The sequence below is a fragment of the Pezoporus wallicus genome, unplaced genomic scaffold (assembly GCF_028554395.1).
Source record: "Pezoporus wallicus isolate ANWC-B61680 ecotype Strahan unplaced genomic scaffold, APGP_CSIRO_Pwel_v1 contig_6944, whole genome shotgun sequence".
Lineage (NCBI taxonomy): Eukaryota > Metazoa > Chordata > Aves > Psittaciformes > Psittacidae > Pezoporus > Pezoporus wallicus.
The window spans coordinates 917,175-940,933 of NW_026636656.1; the positions used below are offsets into that span (position 1 = coordinate 917,175).

General features: G+C 38.7%; 1 protein-coding gene across 7 annotated transcripts in view; it reads left to right on the forward strand.

Moving 5' to 3' along the window:
• ABCC4 (ATP binding cassette subfamily C member 4) overlaps positions 1 to 23,759 on the forward strand; it is a 152,807-nt gene that overhangs the window by 63,936 nt on the left and 65,112 nt on the right. For all 7 annotated transcript variants that reach the window (XR_008971182.1, XM_057401135.1, XM_057401139.1 and 4 more), the window contains one exon: positions 22,372 to 22,451. Coding sequence is in view for 6 of the 7 variants with exons in the window: in XM_057401135.1 (XP_057257118.1) it covers positions 22,372 to 22,451 (80 nt within the window). In the remaining variant the exon portion in view is untranslated. The remainder of the gene's footprint in view (positions 1 to 22,371; positions 22,452 to 23,759) is intronic.

Here is a 23,759-nt window from a genome sequence, read left to right on the forward strand (position 1 = left end):
AGAAAAACTTAATCAAAACCCCACTTTTATTCCACCTTGGAACAAGGCAGAAGCATTTCCACAAGAAGTATTTTGGGGAAGAGCAGGGCAGGGGTAATGAATAGCCAGGTGGTGAGAGCATGTATGTGGAACATGGGGAAGGCCGCCCAGATCTCACTCTCTGATTTAATATGGGCCTTGAACATGTGGCTCCCCCATCCCAGATGAAAGCCTTTCACATCAGGCTCTTGGCTCCTTTGGGCCCTTCCCTGTGCTGTATGTAACCTCATGTTACTGTCTCTTCTGGACACACAGACGCAGTTGAACAACTGTGGTGTTTGCAGAAAAACCAGCCCATTTTGGTGGTTTTGTGTGGTTTTTTTTTAATCTAAATGGCTGTAAATGAAAACAAAATAAATACTATCACAGTGCCGACTCATTTCATTAGCACTGTTCTGCTTTATACTGCACAGAAATTTTTCTCCCAGATGATCCTAGGTAATTTGCACTGCAGCATCTGGGTGAATTAATTAGTCATTTATTTATTTATTTACTTAGATTGCCAGCATGTTGCAGATTATGCAACAACTGAAGACTAGTTTGTGCCTGTGGTGATCTTTGAGAGTGTTTGGAAACAAAAGGCACTTTTCGATCCAAAATTAAAATTTTAGTGTCGGAAAGAATGGATATTGTATGTGACTCTGCCTGTTCTGGCATTCCAAAATGAAAACCAAAGGATAGAAATCAACAGTTAGGGAAGTGAAGGTATTGAATGGGGCTCAACTTTAGTGTGCTGCTCAGTTTGAAAAATACAAACTCTCTCAAGCTAATTACTAAGCTGTTTGTGAATAGTACAACATTACTTGCTTGCTTCCACCCTGTTGTCCCCAGGTGTTTCTTGGGTTTTTCTTGTCAGAATCTGTAGTTATTTTGTTAGATGCTTTCAGGTTTTGATTTCTGCTGTCATTTTATGGAAGGTAATGTTACATTTGGAGGAGGCAGCATTACGACAGACTGATTATGTTGACAGCTGCCAGTCTTAAGAGAGCTTTACAAAGTGCTTTAAAATAGCATCAAGCATATAAACAACATTTTTCTTTATTAGTTACTGGACAATAGTCCTGTAATTTTAATAGGAGTATGTAATAGACGTTAATTATTACTTGTGGCAATACCAGCCTTGAGGTAGGTAGCTTGAAACTGGAAACTGCAGGTTTGTGGAGGTTTGTTATAATGATCATTTAAATGATATTGTTGAGAGCATTTGCCATGGCTTTCGGTTGTAGCTTGATCGGAATATTTAGTTGTGGTGGTCCCCAGTGAAAGGTTGTGAAGTGAGGAGATTACTGAAATGTCTGGGGAAGCTGAGGCTGCTTCAGCTGTTACTCACCTAATGCTGGAGAAAAAATTGTATTACGGAGCCAGCAGGTGAAGCAAGCTGACTGGTGTATGGGAGAAGCGTGTCAAAGTCTTCATTCTCAAGTGTTTGGTTCAGAGTAGCAGTGTATAGTATACTAAGGAGGTGATTTTGGTTTTGTTGGACTTTTCACTGCTGTAAAAAACTCATGAGCAACTACTGACCTGCTTGTTTTCTAGTTGTAGCATCCCCTCATCCTTCCTTATTTGCTAGTTAAAAAACATAGGGTTCACCAATAGTCCTCAATCTTGAGCTTTTATTACATGCTACTTGTGCAACATTTATGACATTCATAAGCTCAAAGGAAGTTTAAAGTCCTCATAAGTTCATGGTTTTTCTGTTCTCCGGCAGGGTCCTTGTCAGTTTTTCACCCACCGTGTACCTGGATTTGTCCTCTGCTTTCTATGTCTGGGAATGGTACTTTTCCATCTCTCCCAACCCCTTTACCCTGTCTTCTGCATACGTCCTGCCCTTTTTCAAGCATAAATCTTCACTAGGCTATGTTAATGTTGGGGCACAGTGTGTAGGGTGATCTGAAGGTGCATGGAAAATTGAGAAGGTGAAGATTTGGATGATGGACATCAGTACTGGCAATTACAAGGTATAATGGATGGAGAATAGATGGCTTAACTCTCAGTTTTCTTTTTATCAGATGTCATGAGATCTCTGTGTGTGGTAAACCTGTTTTTTCTCAATGAAGTTATTGTCTGTTTAATATGCAAATGATGCAATGCAGAATACTGTTAATTCATGCGTAGGCAAGAAAAAACCCTCTGCTTTGTGGTAAGCTTTCCTTCATTAGGAATACATGTTCCTTTGTCCCTGCGTTTATTAATTTCTCAGCATAATTTCATGTTTTTCAGCTTGAATGTTCACAACCCCAAATAGACAAAATTCAGTTTAAATTTTCAGACAGATTCCTACATCTGTTTTTAAGATGTCATAAGTAATTTCCCATACAGGAATACTTTTCTTGCCCCATCCTATCTAGGACATGCCCAGAGGACAGTAAGTGATTAGATGCTGAGGCATTTGCTCTGTGTTAGGTTTTTTTTTTCCCCCCTCTTTCCTTTTTAATGTGAACATTTAAAGCTGTAAATAAACTTTATACTATCTCATTCATCTCTTCTTCCACTGCACTTATTTTATGTTTATAATCTGTCATGTTAGTCTATAGAGAGAAGGTGGTGAGTTTCTGTCTTCACTTAGCGAGATTTGGTTTAGAATGTTGAATGTTTTATATGCAGTGATCTTCTCATTACATGGGATAATGAACAACTTCAGAAGTACGTTGCTGTCTATCACTTGTGTTTGCTTTCTCTTCCCTCCCACTGAAATAGAGAATATATCCTTAATGCTAGGCAACTTAATGAAAAATCTTCTACTTTTGTTATGATATGTAAGCATGAGTAAATCTGTGCATTGCCTAATGAGATAGGAGCTGAACTTTCTTTCCTTTTACTGAAGGAGAAACTAAAAGCAAACTGAAGTACTGGGGTTCCCAGGCCTGTTCAGATCAGATTTGCTGTATGGCACTTACTTGGTTAAGTTATTGTAAAGTATGAAGTACAAACGGCATCTTTGTTATGGTAAGATTATCCTTTCAGAAATAGAGGTTAAGGGTTCAGTGCGTAAAATAAACCATTTCCTGGCATAAAATAATAGAACTTCTTCAAATCCATTATTATTCTAGTTTGTGGCCATTTAGGATTCCACTTTGAAGAGTATTTATATTGAGGAATGGCCAAGTAAAGAGGGGTGTTCGCAAAGGTTAACATTAGCCTGGGTTTACCAGGTACATAATAGAGAGAAAGGCTCTTCCAGGGCATTACTGAGAGCACAATGTTAGGTTTTTGCTCTGAGTTTCATTGGAGAAGAGCTGTCTTTCCTACCGGCTACAGTGTGGGAGTTCAGGGTGCCTAGCTGTCTATGTAATTAAACATGGGTATCTTAAAATCTTTAGTGTTCCAAATTAACCACTAAACTAAGAGAAAGGAATGAGCCATGATATTAATATTTATTTTTACTTATGCAAAACCACACACATCTTAGGAGAAGGTCAGGTTTGAGACCATTGAAGGAACCTGAAGATGGACAAGTCCATGGGACCTGATGAGGTGCATCCACAGTCCTGAGGAAAGTGATGGATGAAGTGGCTAAGCCACTGTCCATCATGTCCGGTGAAGTTTCCCCTTTTCCAGCCTAATGACTGGAGAAGTCCCATTTCCAGTGTAATGACTGGAAATGAGGAAACATAACCCTCATTTTTAAAAATGGAAAAAAGGAAGACCCAGGGAACTACAGGCCAGTCAGTGTCACCTTGTTGCTTGGCAAGATCATGGAGCAGATGCTTCTGGAATCTGTGCTAAAGCACATAGAAAATAAGGAGGTGATTGGTCATGGCCAACATGGCCTCACTAAGTGCAGATCATGCCTGGCAAATTCGGTGGCCTTCTATGTCAGGGTTACAGCCATGGTGGACAAGGGAAGAGCAACAGATGCCATCTACCAGGACTTGTGCAAGGCGTTCTAACGCTGTCCTGCATGATATCCTTGTCTGGAGGGGCATGGATTTGTTGGGTGGACCACTTGGTAGATAAGGAATCAGTTGGATAGTTGCACGTACAACAGTTGTGGTCAAAGGCTTGACATCCAAATGGAGACCAGTGACAAGTGGTGTTCCTCAGGGGTTGGTACTGGGACCACTGCTGTCTTTGTCGGTGACATGGACATTGAGATTGAGTGTGCCATCAGCAAGTCTGCCAACAACACCAAGCTGTTGTGCAGTCCACACACTGGAGGGAAGGAATGCAATCCACAGGAACCTTGACAGTCTTGAGGAGAAGGCCTGTGTGAACCTCGTGAAATTCAGTAAGGCCAAGTGCAAGGTCCTGTGTGTGAGTCACAGCAGTCCCAAGCACAAGTACAGGTTGGACAGAGAATGGATTGAGAGCAGCCCTGAGCAGATGGACACGGGGTGTTGGTTGACTTAAAGCTCATCATGACCAGCAACATGCACTTGCAGCCCAGAAAGACAACTGCAGGCTGGGCTGCATCAAAACAATTGTGAGCCGCAGGTCAAGGGAGCTCCTCTTTGGTGAGACCCCACCTGCAGTGCTGTGTCCAGCTCTGGGGCCCTCAACATAAGGATGTGGACCTGTTGGAGCAAGTCCAGAGGAGGGCTATGAAGATGTTCAGAGGGCTGGAGCACCTCCTGTATGAAGACAGGCTGAGAGAGCTGGGCTTGTTCAGCCTGGAGAAGAGAAGGCTGCGTGGAGACATTAGAGCACCTTCCAATACCTAAAGTTGCCTACAAGAAATTCAGAGAGGGGCTTTTTACAAGGACATGTAGTAACAGGGCAAGGGGGAATGGCTTTAAACTAGAGGAGGGTAGATTTAGATTAGGAAGAAGCTCTTTGCTGTGAGGGTGCTAAGACATTGGCACAGGTTGCACAGAGAAGCTGTGGCTGCCCCATTCCTGACAGTGTTCAAGGCCAGGTTGGATGTGGCTTTGAGCACCCTGGTCTAGTGGAAGGTATCCCTGCCTGTGGCAGGGGCATTGGAAACAGATGATCTTTCAGGTCACTTTCAACCCAAACCATCCTATGTATTATTATATTATTCTGTTATTCTTTCATTATTTTGATTCTATTATATGATATAAAAATATATACTACAATACATATATATGTATGTATATTTAAACCCCATATGCTTTGCCTGATGTTAGTATAATGCTTCTTTCTTTTTCCCCTTCCTTCATTCCCCCATCTCCTCTTAGAAGAACAATTCTGCTGCCCCCCAGTCTCAACAACTGGCCAGAACTAAACAACTTCCAGAATATTTGTGGTATTTCCTGACTGAAAAATGGTAAAATGGTTTAAGGAAGAGTTAGTAAGCCTTTATCTTTAGTCAGTCAGTGTTCCTTTACGCTTGAAGAAAAAACCTATTTGATGCTTATTTAGGACAAAAAGTATCTGCGGAAACCTCTGCAGGTTGAAAGCACCAGAACTGTGAAACATAGTTGGTTTTAACTTTAGAATCTTTTTTTTCTACTGAACTAACAACATAGTGGGAACATTTTGTCCCCAGTATTTTCAACAGAAAACAAGTTACAGTAGACTTATTCTAATATTAAGAAATCTTATCTAAGAAGTACTTTGAAAATAAAACCAAATTGCAGACAAAAAAGTGCCTTCAGCATTTTTGTAAAGCTGACAAGTTTTAATATTCCAAATATCTAGTGACAGTCATCTTTTTTCATAATCAAGCTTCAAGTATGATTTAATATTGAATTCAAAGCCATTCACTAAATGCCACTTGCATTTAAGCTCCTAAAAATCCCCAGCAAAAAAATGGGAAAAACAATCCAAACATATTTTTTTAAATGGAGATAAGAAAAGGTAACTCTGCTGCACCTCAATTTAATAACCAGTTTTGCTCTGTCACTACCGAAGGCTTAAGAAACAGTGTTTAGAAGTGATTGTTCAGAAATAAGTGTTTCTCAAAGATTATGAAGGCTTTTACAGATGATTTTGTTCATCTGCTGAGTGTTTTGAGAGCAGAAATGTCCAATCTGACACTTTCCAGAAATGTTTGCTTAAAAAAAAGAAACATTCCTGTGGAAAAATAGAATTTCATTAATTGATGTTCCATCTTAGCAATGCAATAAAGCAATATTAATATGTACTTCCAATAGGGACATGAACAGTTTGTGAAATGCAAAACCCCAAGTTTCTGAAATGGTCTGTTTTCAGCTTAAAATATAGTGCTGTGAGTACTGCTTAATTTGTTAATACTCTGCTTCTGTTGTTTATGGTTCTTATGAGATACAAGTTGTTCAAATGCTTTCCTGACTGCTTTTTTATTAACTATAAAGTAGGTATGGAAGAGTTTTGAATAAAAATCTTACATGTTTTTCAATTAAATGGGCAGCAGAAGAACAAGTTAGTATTATGGTTACTGGAAAAAACAGAATATATTCTGTCTTTGACTCCATGAGGAGTCAATACAAGAATATTATCACAGCCAGTGACTTCCAGCTCTGGAGTAGAACAGAATTTGCAGACTTCTTTGTGTTGTGTCTGAATTGCTAGAGAGTAATGTGATTACTTTTAGCACAGAAGAAAAAGGCTTAAAAGGCCCTTTGCACCCCTTATGTTTGGTGTGCAGCAGTGATTAATGCTTGTCATCCATGTCATCTTTAAAGGGATGGTGGTTCCTCATAATGGAGCTTCACCAGCAAGATAGACAAAGTATGCTGTTGGTATAAGAAGAAGCGTGATGGGTATAACGTTTGCTCCATAGACCAAACTTGCCTCTTGCTACGTGTGTTTCTGCTGTATATACCAAAGCAATTCAGAGAGGAAGCAGAGGAAGGAAGGCAGTTATTTTAATTAGTGGATCTAGACTACCCTCAAAGGCTCTGATACTTCGATCTAATTCAGTCTTCTGATTTTCTGTTGATTCTTCCAAATGCTTCAGACTTACTCAGACAAAAGCCTCTTTCTTCACAATTGTCAAATTTCATTGAATTTCAAATCTTGGTGATAGAGCTTAATTGTCAGCAAAATAAGTCTTGGTTTCTGTAAATTGTTTGATCCTCAATTGGTTTAGAAGTGACAATATACTTTCTTTTACAGGGTTTAGATATTGTTTCCATATGGCATATGGAGCAAAGTTGGACCAACTAAAGAAATTATTTCAGTTGTTTTCTGTCAGGAGGGCTTAGACAAAGAGCTTAGTCTCACATCCTTTAAAGTTCAAGCATCTGCCACTAGGGGCAAAAATTATTTTCCTGTAGGCATTCATCTTTTATTGTAGATTTACTGTGCTGCTTCACTTGGTTGATAATCTAATTTAAACCTCAGAGATGAGTCATACCTCCTCAATGGGATTCACAGCTAGTTTAAATTCTCTGATGTCAGAAGTTTTCAGTTCTTCCAGGATCTCTTTTCTGAACTTAATGGTCTTTTGGGTGTCTGAATACACCAAGGAGGAGCAAATGTGACCCATGCAAGTGGTGACGCTTCAGTGATACTGTTTTATGACATACCTCAGGGGTTTTTTTTTCAATATTTATTTGGGGTTTTAGTTCAGGGAATTTGGGATGTCTTGACTTAGTTTAGGTTCAAATTGTACCAAGTGTTGCCTGTGAGGAGATTTCTGTAGATACGAGGGTGGTACCCCACTGAAGTAAGGAACGTTCTGGAAGGTGGAATAGACCTCGCCATATGGATCATATGCTGTACTAGAGACTTTTGTAAGACCACCACCTTCTATACCAACTGTGATATGACAGTTTTCCAGAAAAACATATTTCAGTCTCCTTTCTTTGGAAAAAACAACCAACCCCCCAGTTGTCCAGAAGGCTCTACAAGATGTTAGAGTGATCCAAACACTTCAGCTTGTTCGTCACCTCTTCCTGAAAGCATGAACATTGCATAGCTGACCACTAAGAACTTCAGGGATTGAATGTTCATATTTGGAATGTGAATTGCCATTTAAGGACTTCCATCCCAGAGTCAGTCAAGGACAGAATAGACATACAGGAAGTCAAGAGGCGTTGGAAATACCATTCAGCTGTGATGAAAAGTTCATTGGATGCTTTTCGTATGCTTTTGAAAGTAAAGCTACATTTTAAAAACCATCAGAGCCAACATTTGTTCAACTAGTATATCTACAATGCTAAGTTGTTACTAATTAATACTCAGTAATATTAATAGTGGTAGGGCTATTGACACAATTTTGCCTTCTGTGTTTTGTTTTTTTTTTTTAGCTTGAAGTTATACTTTTGCTTTGTGTGTTTTAACAAGGTATCCACAAATGTATCCGGAATCAAGTCCTGTGCTCATGCTAGTTTGTGAAGAGGGAAGGAAAACCACAATCTTCCCTAATTTAATTTCATTATTATATGTGTATTTTTCCATTTTAATCCTGAATGCTGTCTTATCAGAGATTTGGTTAATGCCTTTTTTCACACAGAATAATGGCAAAGCAGTTGTTTTGAAACAGCCTTTCCCAAAATGTCTGGAACCAGATTATGATCAGTGATTATTTCAAAATTTGTAGTGTTTATTCCAAAATTATAAACTGTGCTTTAGATCCATGGGAGGATCTTATAGATGTCTGTATATTAGATACAAATACCTGAAAAGGTATGTATTTTTGTTATAGACTTTGCACTGCTCTTCTAGTTGTCCAGTTCCTTGCAGTCCTGGAATTTCCTTCATTCTGATGTGCCTGATGTAGTTTTAGCAGAGAAGCTGCTTGTTTAAAAAAAAAAACAAAACAACAACAAAAAAAATTGTGTTGAAAGTGGATGTCAGAGAAAAATGAATGCACAAATAGGTGAACTGTTAAGACCTGCAGTTCTGTAGTTAGAGGAGTGAAATACGCTCCTGTAAGAGTAGTTTGAAGCAAGGAGTAACTGAAATCCTCTGAATTGTTCTCTAAAGGCATGTCTCAATATATAGTGAGTCTTGTCTCATCCGTCTGAAGTATAATCTTGTGAACAACTTGTGAACAACTTACACTTGCATCAGACACGGCTGTGCAGTATGTGCTAGGTGCACTTCGCAATCTCCCTCTAGGCGACAGTGGCCTTTTGATTTCCACAGTTCTAATTTGGGAAATATTTCAGAACATGATCTCTCATTTGCTGTGAGGATTTCCCATGGTTTTCAATGTAAAGTGCCCTTCCTGTGGCCTGTATGGCTCATGTATAGTTATTGTAGTTCCACAATCTGGCTCTTTTTGTCCCTCTGTGTTTCCAAAACATTAATTCAGACACTCTTACAGTTGAAGTGTAGCAAGTGTTGCAGCCATCTTTTGTTGCAGCTACCTTATGTTCTCACATGCTTTATCCAAAACTCTTCTGAGCTTCCCAGCCTATGCCTCGCCATGTCAGGCTTCATGTCTTGGTTGTGTGTGCAATGACATTCTCTCCTCTTTTTCAAGTGTGCTTATTTGTATCCAGAACTTGTGTCTTTCTACGGTGAAAGGGAATGGAAGAAGCAATGTTGAAGGAAGAGGGAGGAGAGGAAGTGGGGAACGGATATGCAGTGAATGAATCAGAGGGTGAAGGAGAGGGCACGTGCAAGCAGCCAGTTTGCACAGGGCAAAAATTCAAGTCAATATGTACAAAGCTCTCTCGATATCCAAACGTCCCAAGTTTGGCAACTTCTGCGACTGTTTCTACAAGCCAGCCTTTTGACAGTTCTGTCTTGGAGCTCCTCCCATGGGCCAGATGGAGAAGAGGCTTTTTCTTATGTTATGACCCCAGTATACTTTGATGTAGTCTACCAGGAGGTGTTGGAAGGAGTGTGGCTTCATTTGAGCATTAGCCTTTTTCCCATGCAAAGCTTTTACTATTTCTGCACCTGGTAACGGGAGCTGTTGGCACATTACTGTGTTTTTTCCTCCCTCCATCGTCATTTTGCTGCCTTATCTTTCATGCTTACATCTTTGTAACTTCCTGCTCTCTGTTCAGTAAAGTTCATCCACAAGCTGGCTCTTCTTCATCTTAAAATCATCTCTCAAGATACACCAGTATCATTGTAACCGCAGTATAACTATGCGCTGTCAGTAGTTAAACATATGGGTGGAGAAACTCATTAATTCTGTGACCTGTTTGTTTTCATGTACTTTAAAAAAAAAGCTAAAGAGGCACACATCTTGTCCTGCAACTTTCTGTTCCAGCTTACTGCTACATCTTCCCTTTGCTCATTGTTCCTTTTATAGTCAGTTGTGCTGGTTTCTCTTAACACAGCAAACACTTCAGGGCAGAGCATGCTGCTGGCTACGTGATGATAAAATATGCATCCTAGTGAGGCTCTGCCTTGCACCTCAGATATATTAATCCTCTTTGGGGTGTTTCTGTCATGAAAGTAACAAATGGCAGTGTTCTCAGGAGTCCCTGGTTGTGGGCAGCACTTTTATGTTTTTGCCTATTTATTTATTTAGGAGTTCATAGTGCTGGACAGCTGTAAATCAGAGCTTCACAGTGATGTCTGTCTTTGAATTGAACAAAGACAAAATAGATTGTAAATTGTATTCACTTTTGCTTGAATGACTGTTTAGTGAAGCCATTTTTTCCTACTGGCTCTGTGTGTTGGTTTCTTTTTCTGGTTACAGAAGAGTGAAATGTTGCTGTTAACGTACTTATGTTTATCATTCTAAGCTTCATTCTTACTATTTAAAAGCCATGAAAATTAGGAAATTATAGGGCTATGTTAGATTTTTCTTTCATTTTAAGCAGTGTTTATGTAATATGTTTTTAAAATAATTTGACATACAGCATTCAGCTGTCAAAAAGTCTAGGGGGGTGAATTTAAGGTATATCTCTGCATGAACATTAAAGGTTCTTTAATTTCCATTTATACACTGTGAGAGCTTTAGTCAGCAGCTACTTACTCCTCGTTTGCAGCTACTTCTAGCATGTTTTTCCTTTTTCGTTTTTGAGTTGAAGCTTTCTAATAGTTGCCCAGTAGAGGGGGTACAATAAAGTCAAATGCTGTGCAATATGACTTTTAAAAATATTCAGCATTTAATAATTTAATGATGAAAATTTCTTTCTTTTAATGTACTGAATGTAACGCACAGTAGAGAAGAGGTCATATTTTGGGTTTTTTTATCATTTAAATGTATATTATACCCCACATTTCCACTTCAGTGTTGATAATTATAATTTCAATTGTAAAGAAGTTTACATTATAGTAGTATTTTTTTTCCCCAGAAGCTGATGGCCCAAAGAAATGCGTTGTCAGACTGTATCTGGATTCTTTTGGACAGCTTTTCTTGCTAGAAGATAATGCTTGGGATGTGGTTGCCTTCATCTTTTCTGAGACAAAGGATTGTTAGTTGTTTCTCAGGAAAGATTTGCAAGTGGAATTTGATGCCAGTCGCAAAAGCGAAGAGAAGGTGAAGTCATTCCCCCTTATACCCTACAGCCTGCTCTGCAAGGAACTATCCATTCCATGCTTTAAATGAGGAAAAAAAAACAAAACCAACAAGAAAAAGGGGGGGGGGGGGGGGGGTGTGTTGAATCCAGCTATCCAGTTGTAGTTTCTCCCAGGCTGGTTGGCATAGCCTTCAGGCACACACTCATTTGCCTTCTTCCGATGCCATACTTACTTACTGATTCATCCAAACAGCAAGCAGCAGAGACTGAAAGAGGCCTACTGCAGAATTGCCTCTAGTAGAGCAGTTAACACTCTCCTGGAGAGGTGGGCGACCCACATTCAGTACATGTTCAGTGACTGGTAAAAGTAACGTGTTGCCTTGCATCTCTGCCCAGCCTTCACCTCTCATGTAACTGTCCTGGCCCATGGGCTTGTCCAAACCTTTGTAAACAATACATCAGGTTTGCCGATAGCAGATTTCGCAAGCAAGTGCTTTGATTACTTTCACAGCAAACGAAGAGATGCAGTTCTAATTTTCTGATATTTATACTAGAATTTCCCTTGAGTTCAGTAGTAATGGCATTTCATAGGAGACAGGAAAAGTCCCCTCTGAAAATTATACAGTTTCATCCCCTGGAAATTCTGGATAGCTAAAATTGTGTTGATGCAGCAGCTTTTTTTATGTTATGAGTAGTTAAAAAGGAAAAAGTATTCCAGGAATCATTCTATGGGTACATGATGAATGAACTTTAGAGAGAATCTCTCCTTGCCAAACAATTCACATTTTCCAGAAGAGGAGAGAAAGAAAAAGAAACTGAAGCTAAAGAAAGAGACTGATTGAACGAAAGGAGCATGCCAAGCAGAAGACAGGGGTTTACAAAGTCAGATGAAGACATGAAATGCCTCTGCTGTTTGAGCTGCCCAGAGGCTTTATCCTCAGAATGGATGGGCTTAGGTAGAGGCCAGAAGTCTTGGCTTGGTTTTCACAGCAACAGTCTGTATGGAATTCCTTTCCGTGGTTTCAGAAAAGGAAGAAAATAGATGGACTACGTCAGAATCATGCTCTTCAGTGTGTAGGAGGGGATCTGAATATATATGATAAGTAAAATACTGGATAATAATTGTTTTCTGAATGATAACTGCTTCAGCCAGATAGCAGCGTCAGCTGAAGAGCTCAGGAGGCAAAGCTTCATATTCAGTAATGTTCTATTTGGTTATTTTCGTCTTAGACTGGAGTGATGATTGAATCTTTCTAACTTCAAAAATAAAGAAGGTAAGAAAAATGTTAGAAAGAAGAAAATTAAGATTATTATTCAATGAATTATTCAATGAATTATCTTTAGGAGATGGACTGGTAAGAAAATCAATAAATATGAGTGGATTTGCCAGAGCCGTGTGATGTTCCCCCCCCCCCAATATTTTCTGAAATACAGTATTTAAAGGCTATTCTGTATCTAGTCTTGATAATATAAATAGCACAGGAAATCTCCTTTTGCTGTTGGAAAAAGCTTACGAGAAAGGTGACATATATTTCTATTTTTGTTTTAATCCTTGTATTGATGTAAACTTATATATACCCCCGAATCCGAACGTAGCTCCAAAAGCTATTTTTCTGCTCTCATGTAATAATTCCAACAACAGAATACTCTTCAGGTAATTCAGCCCATCCTGATTTGTAGTGTTCAGTTTAATTCATTGTAAGCCCCCCCTCCAGCAAAACAACACTTAGGACGTATTTCCAATCCAAATCGGATTTATAACAGATTGGAGAACTAGACTGCACAAATGCTCTTTCAGAAGTGGGCATGTTTGTGGTTAAATAGTTTAGCAAAGAATGAAATTCATAATCTTGCTAGTAAAAAGCCAATATGAGATTGTATTTCTTACTTACTATTCTGTGTTTCTATTATAGTGATGCTTTGTATTGTGGTGAGGAGTTAAGTAGGTAACTTTACACCTGGAATAGAAAAAGAAGGTGGTGTAAATCAACAGAAAATTGTGTACGTAGTGTACAATTTGACACCTTTCTAAAGGCCAGTTGGTAAGAAACTGCAAGTGGTTACTATTTTTTATTTATTTTTTCCCCTTCAGGAGGGGAAGGGAGCCAGTGTGAACTCTTCATGTACCTCCTCCTTCGTATAAATACTTCTTTTCTTTGGTTCAGTTGAACTACATGCCTTAAAATCTCTTACTGCTTATGTTGTAGTATGCAGCAGAAATTAAATTGTGCTGTATTTCAGCACTGCATTACAGTTGGTGGCTTGGTTTTAGTTTTTGATTTGTTTCAGTATGTTTAATTGTTCATTAAGCTCAGGATAACTTAAAATAGCTCCAGCAAATAAAAATGAGTTTAAAAAGCAACAGAAAAGATAACCAGAGGTTAACTTCTGGAGTTTTTAGAGCTTTGTTCTGGCATCTTCATCACAAAATTACTTATTAAAGGTTTAATTATTACTTAATATTAGGGGTTGGGGGAGGGGGCAGGTGTGTCTTTTCATTGTCATTCTAATTATAAAGCAGAGAGGTAGCTTTGTACTCAGGTTATGGAATAGAAAGTTGTTTTATAGCCAGAAGTTTGTTCTTCTGAATGATGCCAATTACTTACATTCGCAACAAATTACAAAAGAAAAAAACCTGTGAATGTTAGTTATTGGGGTAGGAGGTAACATTGTGGAGACCAGGAATTTGAAAGTTGCTAATGAATATATTCTCTCAGATCTGTCGTGCTTTTGTGGAAGACATCTTTTTGTTAGCAAGTAGAATACAGCACCGAAGTTAAATTTTGTTTGCAAATTCTGTTACAGCTGCAATTGTAGCCAAGTTGGTTACTTGGTAATATATAATACGAAAAGCATTTACAATGCAGAAGGTATCTCAAGATTTCTCATGAAAGCAGTTTGAGAAAAAAAGGAAAGTTATACTTCTTTTTTTTTTTTTCCCCTCCCAATCAAGGTGTTTTTCTTTGTGTGCTTCAGTTTTTAACAAAGGCTTTATATATCCTTTCTATATTGTATCATAAGTGAGGAGATAAACTTTGGTTGGTGGTAACTGGTGTTAATACATACACCCTTTTGAGCACACCCAGGAAAAAAAAGACTAATCAACTGTACCACATAATTTAGCAAAGACTTAAGTCAGCTTGCATGGAGCATTGTCCTGTTTTGATTTTCTACAAGCAGGGTAATTCTAATCATTAAAATAGGTTCCATAAAAATATGTGTGTTTCTAGTAGGCTGTAAAGTTCAAGAAACAACTGTACAATTAGGACCAATGTATTTGTGCTAGGTAATTTAGACAGTTTGCTAACATCAGTAGTAAAAATAGAAATTAATTTCCAAAGAAGCCTTTTTTCAGTTCTTATCTTTGTCAGAGTTATCCTTCTTTCTTTAAATCCTACACTTAAAAATAAGATCAGACACAGTGTTCACATTTTCTTCTCATTCCCTAGCTGTTTTCCTGTTTGACAGCATTCGTGTAAAAAGTCCTTTTCAAGTAGTAAATTAATTTGGATAGAAGGCATCCCACCTGAATTCATTACATGCTGGCAGTTTAGATAAATGGATATTATGATCTCAGCATATTTTTGCCCAGCACCACTGTGCCCATTTGCAAATGTCTAAGGAAGTGATAATATTCCTGTCAGTTTCAGATGGCTAAAGAAAAAAAAACGGGGTAGATTTTCTTATTTATATTTATAGGATGCCTGTGGGGAAGACAGTAATGCTGTATATGGCAGTTTGTGTGGACTTGTGGTGCTAAACATATATTAAAAAAAGATAACAGACCTATTGACGTTTCTTTATAGAAATACAGAAGAAAAGCCAGAATAGATCAGTAATTGACAGCTATGCAGGAGATGCATTTTCAGATTTCTTTCTGAATAAATATTTCACAAACTTACAATTCTTTTCAAAGTCAGTAATCCATCTTTAATTATTTTGTTGATTTCATAGTTGTATTTTACAAGGTTGATGTAATGTCTGCTTCCTGCCAGCGTTTGATATGGACAATCCACTTTGTTGCTGCTTTGATGAAATAGGAGGCTGCTTGTAGTTGCAGCACTTTTTCCTTTTTTCTATTTTTTTTCAGCATATGTGTGTGAACTGAGCATGGCTGAAGACTTATCAGTTACTGAATGCCATAGCTTAACAGCACGATGTGTGGGGAGCTGTCAATTTATACCACTGAGAGAATGGGAAACATATGTAATGTAGTTAAGTTGATGGGCGTGTAAACGTTCCCAATTCTATGCGGCTATTTCTTTTATTCCTACCTTTGAGTATGCTTTTATCACCACATACATGCTTCTGAGCATTATTTTACTACTGTTTTAAAATGTGTTCGGTTTAGTAAACTGTAATTCAGACTGCTAAAGTACATGCCCCATCCCTGGAAGTGTTCTAGGCCAGCCTAGATGGGGCTTTGGGCAACCATGCAGGGGGGTTAGAACTAGGTGATCTTCAAGGTCCCTTCCAACCCAACTATTCTATGACTCTGTGTTCTGTGATTTCTCTCTTTCAAGTAAGTTAACACCTCTGCATATATGCAAAGTAAGGTCTGTTGTAGCACATCTCCCCAGAATGGGGCGCGGTGATGGCACCATGCTGCCGCGGCCACCTTGGTGCTGGTGCTGTGCCTCCATCGTGCAGATCGTACCTCAGTACATGGTGTCTGCAGAGTGTGGTGCCCTGGGAGCCTCTCCTCCTTGCCGAGTAAAGTAGGTGGCCATGAGGTGTGTGCTTTCGACTAACTTAACATGAAACCCTCTAAATTAGAAGAGAACCTCTGTGGCATGACTGCCTTCAAGCAAGTCTGCAGTCCCAGTTGGGGTTGCTTACATGTATGGCTGACTACCTTCTTGAATTGGTTCCTAGGAGTACAAGTAGCTTTCAGATGGGTTTCTGTGAGTTTGCAGCAAGGGGTGGAAAATCACAGATTTGTTAGAGCTGGAAGGAACCCCCCTGCCAAGTCAGGGCCACCTAGAACAGGTTATACAGGAACACGTTCAGGCGGGTTTTGAATGTCTCCAGAGAGCGAGACTCCATAACCCTCCTGGCAGCCTGATCCAGTGCTCTGCCACCCTTAACATAAAGTTGTGCTCCCTTATTTTGAGATGTAACTTCTTGTGTTCTAGTTTATGGCCATTGCTCCTCAGTCTGTTGCTGGACACCACTGAAAAGAGTTTGGTGCCATCCTCCTGGCACTCACCTTTGAGTAGTGCATTAATGAGATAATAGTATTTAATTTGTTACCTTTTCTTCATGGGGGCTGGGGAGTGTTCCTGGCTCCACTGTTGCAGAGCAGGTAGGGAGATTTGGAACACTTCCCCCCCTGGTAAGTGCAATGTACTTGTGAAAATTGATATTTAGGCTAATTGCCATGGAGGAGTTTAGGTTACTATGCAAAGCAGTATTTATTAGTAACATATTGAACTAAAGTGCGATGCAATTAGAATTCTGTGTTGAGGATTAGCCTTATCTCAGAGGAGAGAAAGACTCCAGGAGCATGCATCCATGCACACAGAAGTGGCAAAAGCTTTCTATCCCTGGAAGGTGCTTCGATCAAACCATTTTTCTTTTCCAAAGAGGCGAATCGGAGAACTAGAGAAGTAGCAACAAAGTATTTTGGCAATGCGTGATGAAGCAAGTGGGTACAAAGGCTTTGTAAGCTCTTTGCAAGGTATATAAAATCAATCTGCCCACTCTGTTGTGTTACACAGAAGTATTTCAGTGAATGCACTGGCCGACAGGGTATACTAGAAATGCACAAATACATTTAGAAATAGTATACTGCTGCTCTTAGGGTCCTTGGAATTTAGGTTGCACAACACTGAATGCTATGGGTGGCATTTGGCTGTTCCACTGGAGGATCCTAGTTTCTTGTTTAAAAAAAAACAAACCCAAACCTTTTCTTTTCTGGTGTTTATATCCCAAGTGTTGATTCAGTTTGGATTATATTTCTTTCATCATGAAGTATGTATAAACATTTTAAATAGGTGTGGCACACTGTCAAGTGTTTTCATTATTTGGATGACAGGTTTGAACATCTATTCCAAAGTATCAGTAGGCACCTGCAGAAGCAAAGTGGGTATGTAGCACCTGAACACATTCTGATTCATGCAATTAAAGCAGTTTACAGAGTGGGACAGAAAAGAATATCACGTACTGAAGTTTGATGTCTTTTTCATGGAGAACAAAAGAGGTTTGATTCTTTCACTTCAAGTTTAGCCTAACTATTGTGTAGTGGAGGAGGTTTAATGAATCATTGTTTAACTTTCATACTGCCAAGTATTTGACCATTAAATAGTCTGAAATGTGTACATAGCACTTTGGTGACAGACCCTTATTTAACTGTGATTAATTGGCATTGAATAGTTATTTAATTACTTCGGAAGAAATCTAACAACAGTGTGTGTTCTGATTAAGTTATTTGATGTAAAAACAAACACAGGACTGTTGAAGAGAGCACGTTCCCTTTTGCAGCTTGCTACTGATGCCACACACCACATGGAAGCCTGAGTGATTAAAAAGGCAGATACTATTCACGAGTTTGGATGCTGTTGTAATGTCGGCATGCTTAGTTCTTGGTTTCTTAAAACACTGTTTTGTTAGTGCTTTCTCGAAATCTCCTTTGCCTTACAAGTTTTTTTGTTTTCTTTTTGCTTTTGAAGCCCAGAGTGAAACTCACTGGGATAAGTAAAGGATGCAAGTATTAAGTGAGCTTGAAGAGTTTTGTAAATCAAAAATACTAGACTAGATCTAAGAATTGCTGTCTTTTGGCATATATCCATATCACAGAATGCTTACTTAAGGTATTTAGGGGGTTTGAAAGTGTGAAGTATTGTGGGAAGGTGGTATTGATAGTCTGTAAGTTTTGGAGAGAAGGATATTAAAAGTTCTGGAGAGGAAAATATTTTTTCTTTGTGGGGGAATGAGTTTTGCAGGTGTAATGGTTTCTTTTATCTGAAGAACCATTCCCAAAAGCTAGATTTGAAAATCCTAGTAGAAACTATAGTCATAACTGTAAGCATTTTGAGTCCTGACTCAAAATGGCTCCTTGAACTTCCCTATCTGGAATGTTTCCTCTTGCTTGCATGTTTAATAATGCATAAGCAAGCCACTGATTTTATTGTGCTTCCAGTACGTAGAAACAGTTGTTTCTTCATGCCTTGTGAAATCCACTTGTAGACATCCTTAGAAATGTAGCAATCACTCTGGAAGCAGTATCACAATGGCTATGGCGCATTTTGCAGATATTTCCAAAGCACAACACTTCTACTTGGAGGTGCACACTCTGGTATATGGCGAGTGAACTTGCTTTTGTAGATTACTGTAGCTTGTTTCTGCATAGGACAAATGCTGAATAAAATGCCAGTTCAGTTATATCTGTATGAACAGGATCTGAAATACATCTCTCTATACAGTCACTGGGGTAATATTGTTGAAAACCAGCAACAACAAAAATAGGGCTAAAGCTTGTGGCTCTGTCACTTGCTTTAGCAGTAGAAAAGCATTAATGGTCACCGAATTAATGTTACAAGATGGAGATGTGAACCTCTTAGCAAGAAGCGAGGTATTTTTGTAGGCTTCATGACTTCAGGTGACGTTTTCCAGAATTATTATGTTCAAACACTAAATAGATCATAAGTAACTTTTTTTCAGTAACTTGAAAATTAAAAAAAAAAAGTTCTGCTACCAGAGATTCACCTGAATGTTTAATTTGGGAAGGAGCTGGTTCACGTCCCCATTGTTTAAATTGCTTTACTTGTATCAGGGGGAGTGTAAAAGGCTCCAATTGTCAAGGTCTGTCTTTTTCATATATTGTTTCTTTTGCTCACTCATATTTTAGTCCGTATCATATTACAGAATTACTGTATTTACATTTTAAAGAGGATTAGCCAGATTAAAAGATGTTTTCATGTTTTATTGATAATGTCAGATTAATTTCCACTTTCCTAGTGTCAGCTCACAGTTTGGTCAGAACAGTCTATAGAAACACTGTTAACCATTTAATAAGGTGATTGCCAAACATACAGTTTTGGCAATTGATTAGCAGCTTGATTACCAATGGGAATTTGAGTAGTTGGTAGTTAATGGAAACACAGAAGAGATAGTAAAGCTAGAGGACTGCTGAGGCCAGCTCAGGTGAGCTAAGCTTTTCTTTCAGACTATGTTCCTCAAAGAACTTCCCTGGAAGAGGTGTTGCTTTGGAGGGAAATACTGCTGCAGTTGCTCTTGGTGTACAGCATGAAAGCAAGTATTCAGCAGCTCTCATTTTATATCTATACCAGCTTTTTTACCCCTGAAAGCACAAGGACAGATTTGTATCGTGCTTGCAGCCTAAAGCTCTTGTTGCAACACAAATTTTCTCAGGAAATGGTTGGAGGTTGTCACAGCCTTCTCCTAAGCTCTTCTCCTTGATATCCAGTCATAGAATGTGTGGGAGTGGTTCAAAGCTGAACCAGGGGAGATTTAAACTGGACATTAGGAAGCATTTCTTTGCTGAGAGGGTGATCAAACGCTGGAATAGGCTTCCTAGAGAGGTGGTCAGTGCCCCAAGCCTGTCAGTGTTTAAGAGGCATTTGGATAAACTTTTGGTCAGCCTTGAACTGGTTAGGCAGTTGGATTAGGTGATTGCTGTAGGTCCCTTCCAACTGAAATGTCGTGTCCTGTCATATCCACGGTTGATGAAAAATCCCAAACTAAAACCCAGACTCAAAATCAGCGAATTCCTCCTTGAGCAACTTTAGCAGGTGATTGATTCTTCAATAGAAATCTCAAGGGAGGGAAATAACAGCTAAATTCTGAGATACTGCTGGAAGTGAAACAACCCAAGAGTTAAATCTCTTTTCACAGCAAGCAACATTACATTGACTTTGTAATGGCTTCTGTAGCCCTTCAGGCCTTGACTGTACTGTACAAAATGAGAGTAAGTGCTTTTCCAGGAACAAGTTTGTATGTGCTCTCCCACCTGTGGGATGACGGCGACTGTAAACACATTGCTTGATTCCTGGAGGTGCTGACATTGACCTGACTTGTGCTGTGGCTATGGAAAGTAGCCAGCCTGAGTGACCTTGCTGCCTTCCCATAGTGTTGCAGATAGTTTGTGCAATAGCTTCTTACATCAGTCTGAAAACACTGCAAATAAAACATATTTGGGGTTAAGAGACGAAGGGAGATTCTAAGGCTGAATTAAGGTATGATTTGCTCTCTGTAGGAATAATCTTTTGCCCTTGTGTACAGCTTGCAATTGGTGGGTCTCAGAGCATTTCACAGAGGGGCCTGGCACTGTCATCTTCCTTGCTCTGCTCTTCAGTCTGTAAAATAAAGTCACTCAGGCAAGTAACTATTCTATGATTCTATGATACAAATTGTTAATACTTTGAGCCAGTCCAATGTGCCGTTTTGGTTCCCTCCTGGACAAACTGCTAAGGAAAGTCCTGTCAGAAGGAAGCATTTAACCTTTGAATGATCTTCTTTTTTTCCCTGTGAAGTCTTGGTTCATTTGAAAATAACCTGAATGGGATATTTAGGGATATGCTTACAGCACGTGTGCCGTATGTGCTAGATCACTTGTCCACAGCTAGTCTCTGTGTAAGGAAATCAGAGGGATAGGAAACATGCAAAAAAATTGCCTTGGAGCTCCTTCTGATGTGTCTACCCCAACAGGAAATAAGTGAAAGGGAGCATCCACAGCTGCCATTCCCAGTAAAACACATGAAGGAGATGCTGTCTTGTGCTGTTACATACCCTTCCTCTTCCTTGTGTAAACCTAAAAATACAGATAAATTCTACTGTTGTCTGCCTTAAGTAACTGCTTTTGGTGTTAAAGTAGTGCAGAACAAGCTGTTAGTCATCGATATCTCTCTTTGGAGCCTTGTCTCAGGCCTTAGCAGAGCATGTTTTGTATATTGCTTGGTGTGGAACAGAAGTTCCCTTAAAAGAAGAAGTCAGTATTACGCAACAAAATCCATAATCCCGAGGCAGCTGTGAACAGAAAACTGAAACAATGATTGCTACAGAAGTTACTTCAGTATCTTTTATCTTTGAATTACGTCTCCAACGCACTCCTTGGAAACTTTAAACTGAACTCCTTTCAGTTTAATGAGCTCCTTTGAAAAAAGAAAGAAAAGTCTTTTGTTGCCAATGTAGTGAATGTGTTTGTACCAGTTAGAAGTAATAACTGAATCAAGATACATGTAGATAAAAAAAGCAACGTGAATGCATGTAGGGGCATTACACACCTTAGAAAAGGCCAGATTCCCATCCTTAGCTTAGTTTCTTTCCTGATGAGTAGAGATATCGATTAATAGAGAAAGACACTAATCCACTTACAGGTGGCAGCATTGTGACTTTAATTGTTACAGTACTCTTGCTGTAACTGAATTTTTCACTCAAGTAGAACTTGGGAAAATGGAGAAGCGTAAATGCTTCACTGACAGCAGATTAAAAATTGTTTTATTAGCTTTAATAAAGATCAGTATTGTCAGGGTTTTGAATGAGTATAAATGTAAGGCTGCATAAAATCTGTCTCAAATTTCATTTCAGAAATGCCTGAAATTTGAACCCACGTATAATGATGGAGGTGTGGGAACAGAAATACTAAAAAGGATCAGTTAGATCAACTATGATCTATCTGGGACATGTGAGCACTAGTGAGTTTCAGGATAGGAGCAAATTCTGGCTGATGTTACTTGATGAAACTTGCACTAAGTTGTCCAAACTGTAAACCTTTACCTGCACATGCTGAGCATATAAAGCATGTTTTCCGTGTTAAATTCTATTGAACTATTATCTTCAAAGCCCATTTTAATTTTTTCATAGCATTTTAAGCACAGAGTTTATATCTGGGTTGAAGACATTTGTAAAAAAGTATTCTTCAAAATACATTGCAGTGGTTGTGAAAGGTTCCCTTCATGGTGGTTTCAGAAGTTGTCTTTTTATCTTTAGATTCCAGCTGTTTCCTTTTAACTGTTACTAAAATGGTAAAACGTGGTGTGTTTGAGATATTTTGATCTTTTCTGGAATTATATTTGCTTTCTTTTTATTTTCTTCTCCAACTCTGTTTCTGTAGGAAGAATCTTGAATCGTTTCTCCAAAGATATTGGCCACCTGGATGACTTGCTTCCATTGACATTTTTGGACTTTGTGCAGGTAATTTCAGTTGCTGCTGTCAAAGCCTTCTGCACTGCATTCTGTATTTATATTCCCGTGTGCTTTGGTGAAGATCAGCTATTTGTCACAGATGTAGCTGAGTTGAAAGAAAGTACTTGTTTGTGAAAGAAGGGTGTGGTTGAAATTTAATGTGTCGGTAAAAAGCTAACATGAGTAATAACTGGCAGGTAGGAGTGGCTATACACAGCTTGCTATTATGTCAAGATTTCAGTTCATAGTAGCTACATGCTTGGTAAATTGCTCCTGATTTGCCTTCAAGCAATTTGGCAAGCTTATTGCTGTTATAAGAAATATGTCCATAGTAAAGAAACAATCAACTTGCATGAAAAGATAGCACAGATTAACCTAATTAAATGTCTACTTCCACAAAGAATCAAATGCTTACCACACCATTTTGGATTAAAATAGGTGTGGCTATTTACAAAGAAAAGATTAGTAGTAATAGGGTGAATATAATAGCCTTAATAGGAACAAGTGAAATAAATTGCAGACAAGAAAGATGGACAAAGCACTGAGATTTTGGTGATGATGAAAGGATAAGGGATTATATATGACATCAGGGTAATTTTTCTGTTGCAGTTGCTTATTTAATCCTCCTTATAAAAAATGTGGAAGGATAAAGCTGAAAAAAAAAAATGAGTGTGCTGTACAAAAATAACATGAATCATACGCAATCATGGAGGCTAGAGAAAGCAGTGACTTGAATCCACTTAGTGGATCAGAGCTGTCATGCTCAAATGAGAAAGGTTTCTTAAGGTTCTGTTGCTAACTTCTCTTTGTCTCTTAGAGATAACTTATTCAGGATCTAAACCTTATTCTGACTTCTTTAAAAATAAGCCAAAGACACTGTGGGTTGAGCAGTTTAATCGTGTTAGTGCTGAACTCTTGAAAATAGGAAAGAAAAAGGTATGTTCCAAGGAGTGAGATAAAAACACTTTTTAAGATAAAGTTTTTCCTAGGTTGTTTAAGGTGTTAAAGTTAAGATGTATGTTTATTTTGCAAAGCATTACAGTGCCACATGTCATTTTTGGGGAAGAAAGGAAGGTGATGTGTTTTACCTGTCACTTAAAGTGATTGGGGTCTTTTGAGAGTTAGGGAGTGAATTTCAAGATTTTGAGTTCATGGGCTTTTAAGGTCCTGACAAACTCTTTCCTGAAAGTACAATATAAGCATCTTTCTGTAATATACCACTTGTTTTCTACTGGTTATACAGATTGATCATTTTCTTCAGTCTCTGTCTTATTAGACAGACTATTTTACTTTTTCAGGTCTCTTGGGACAATACGT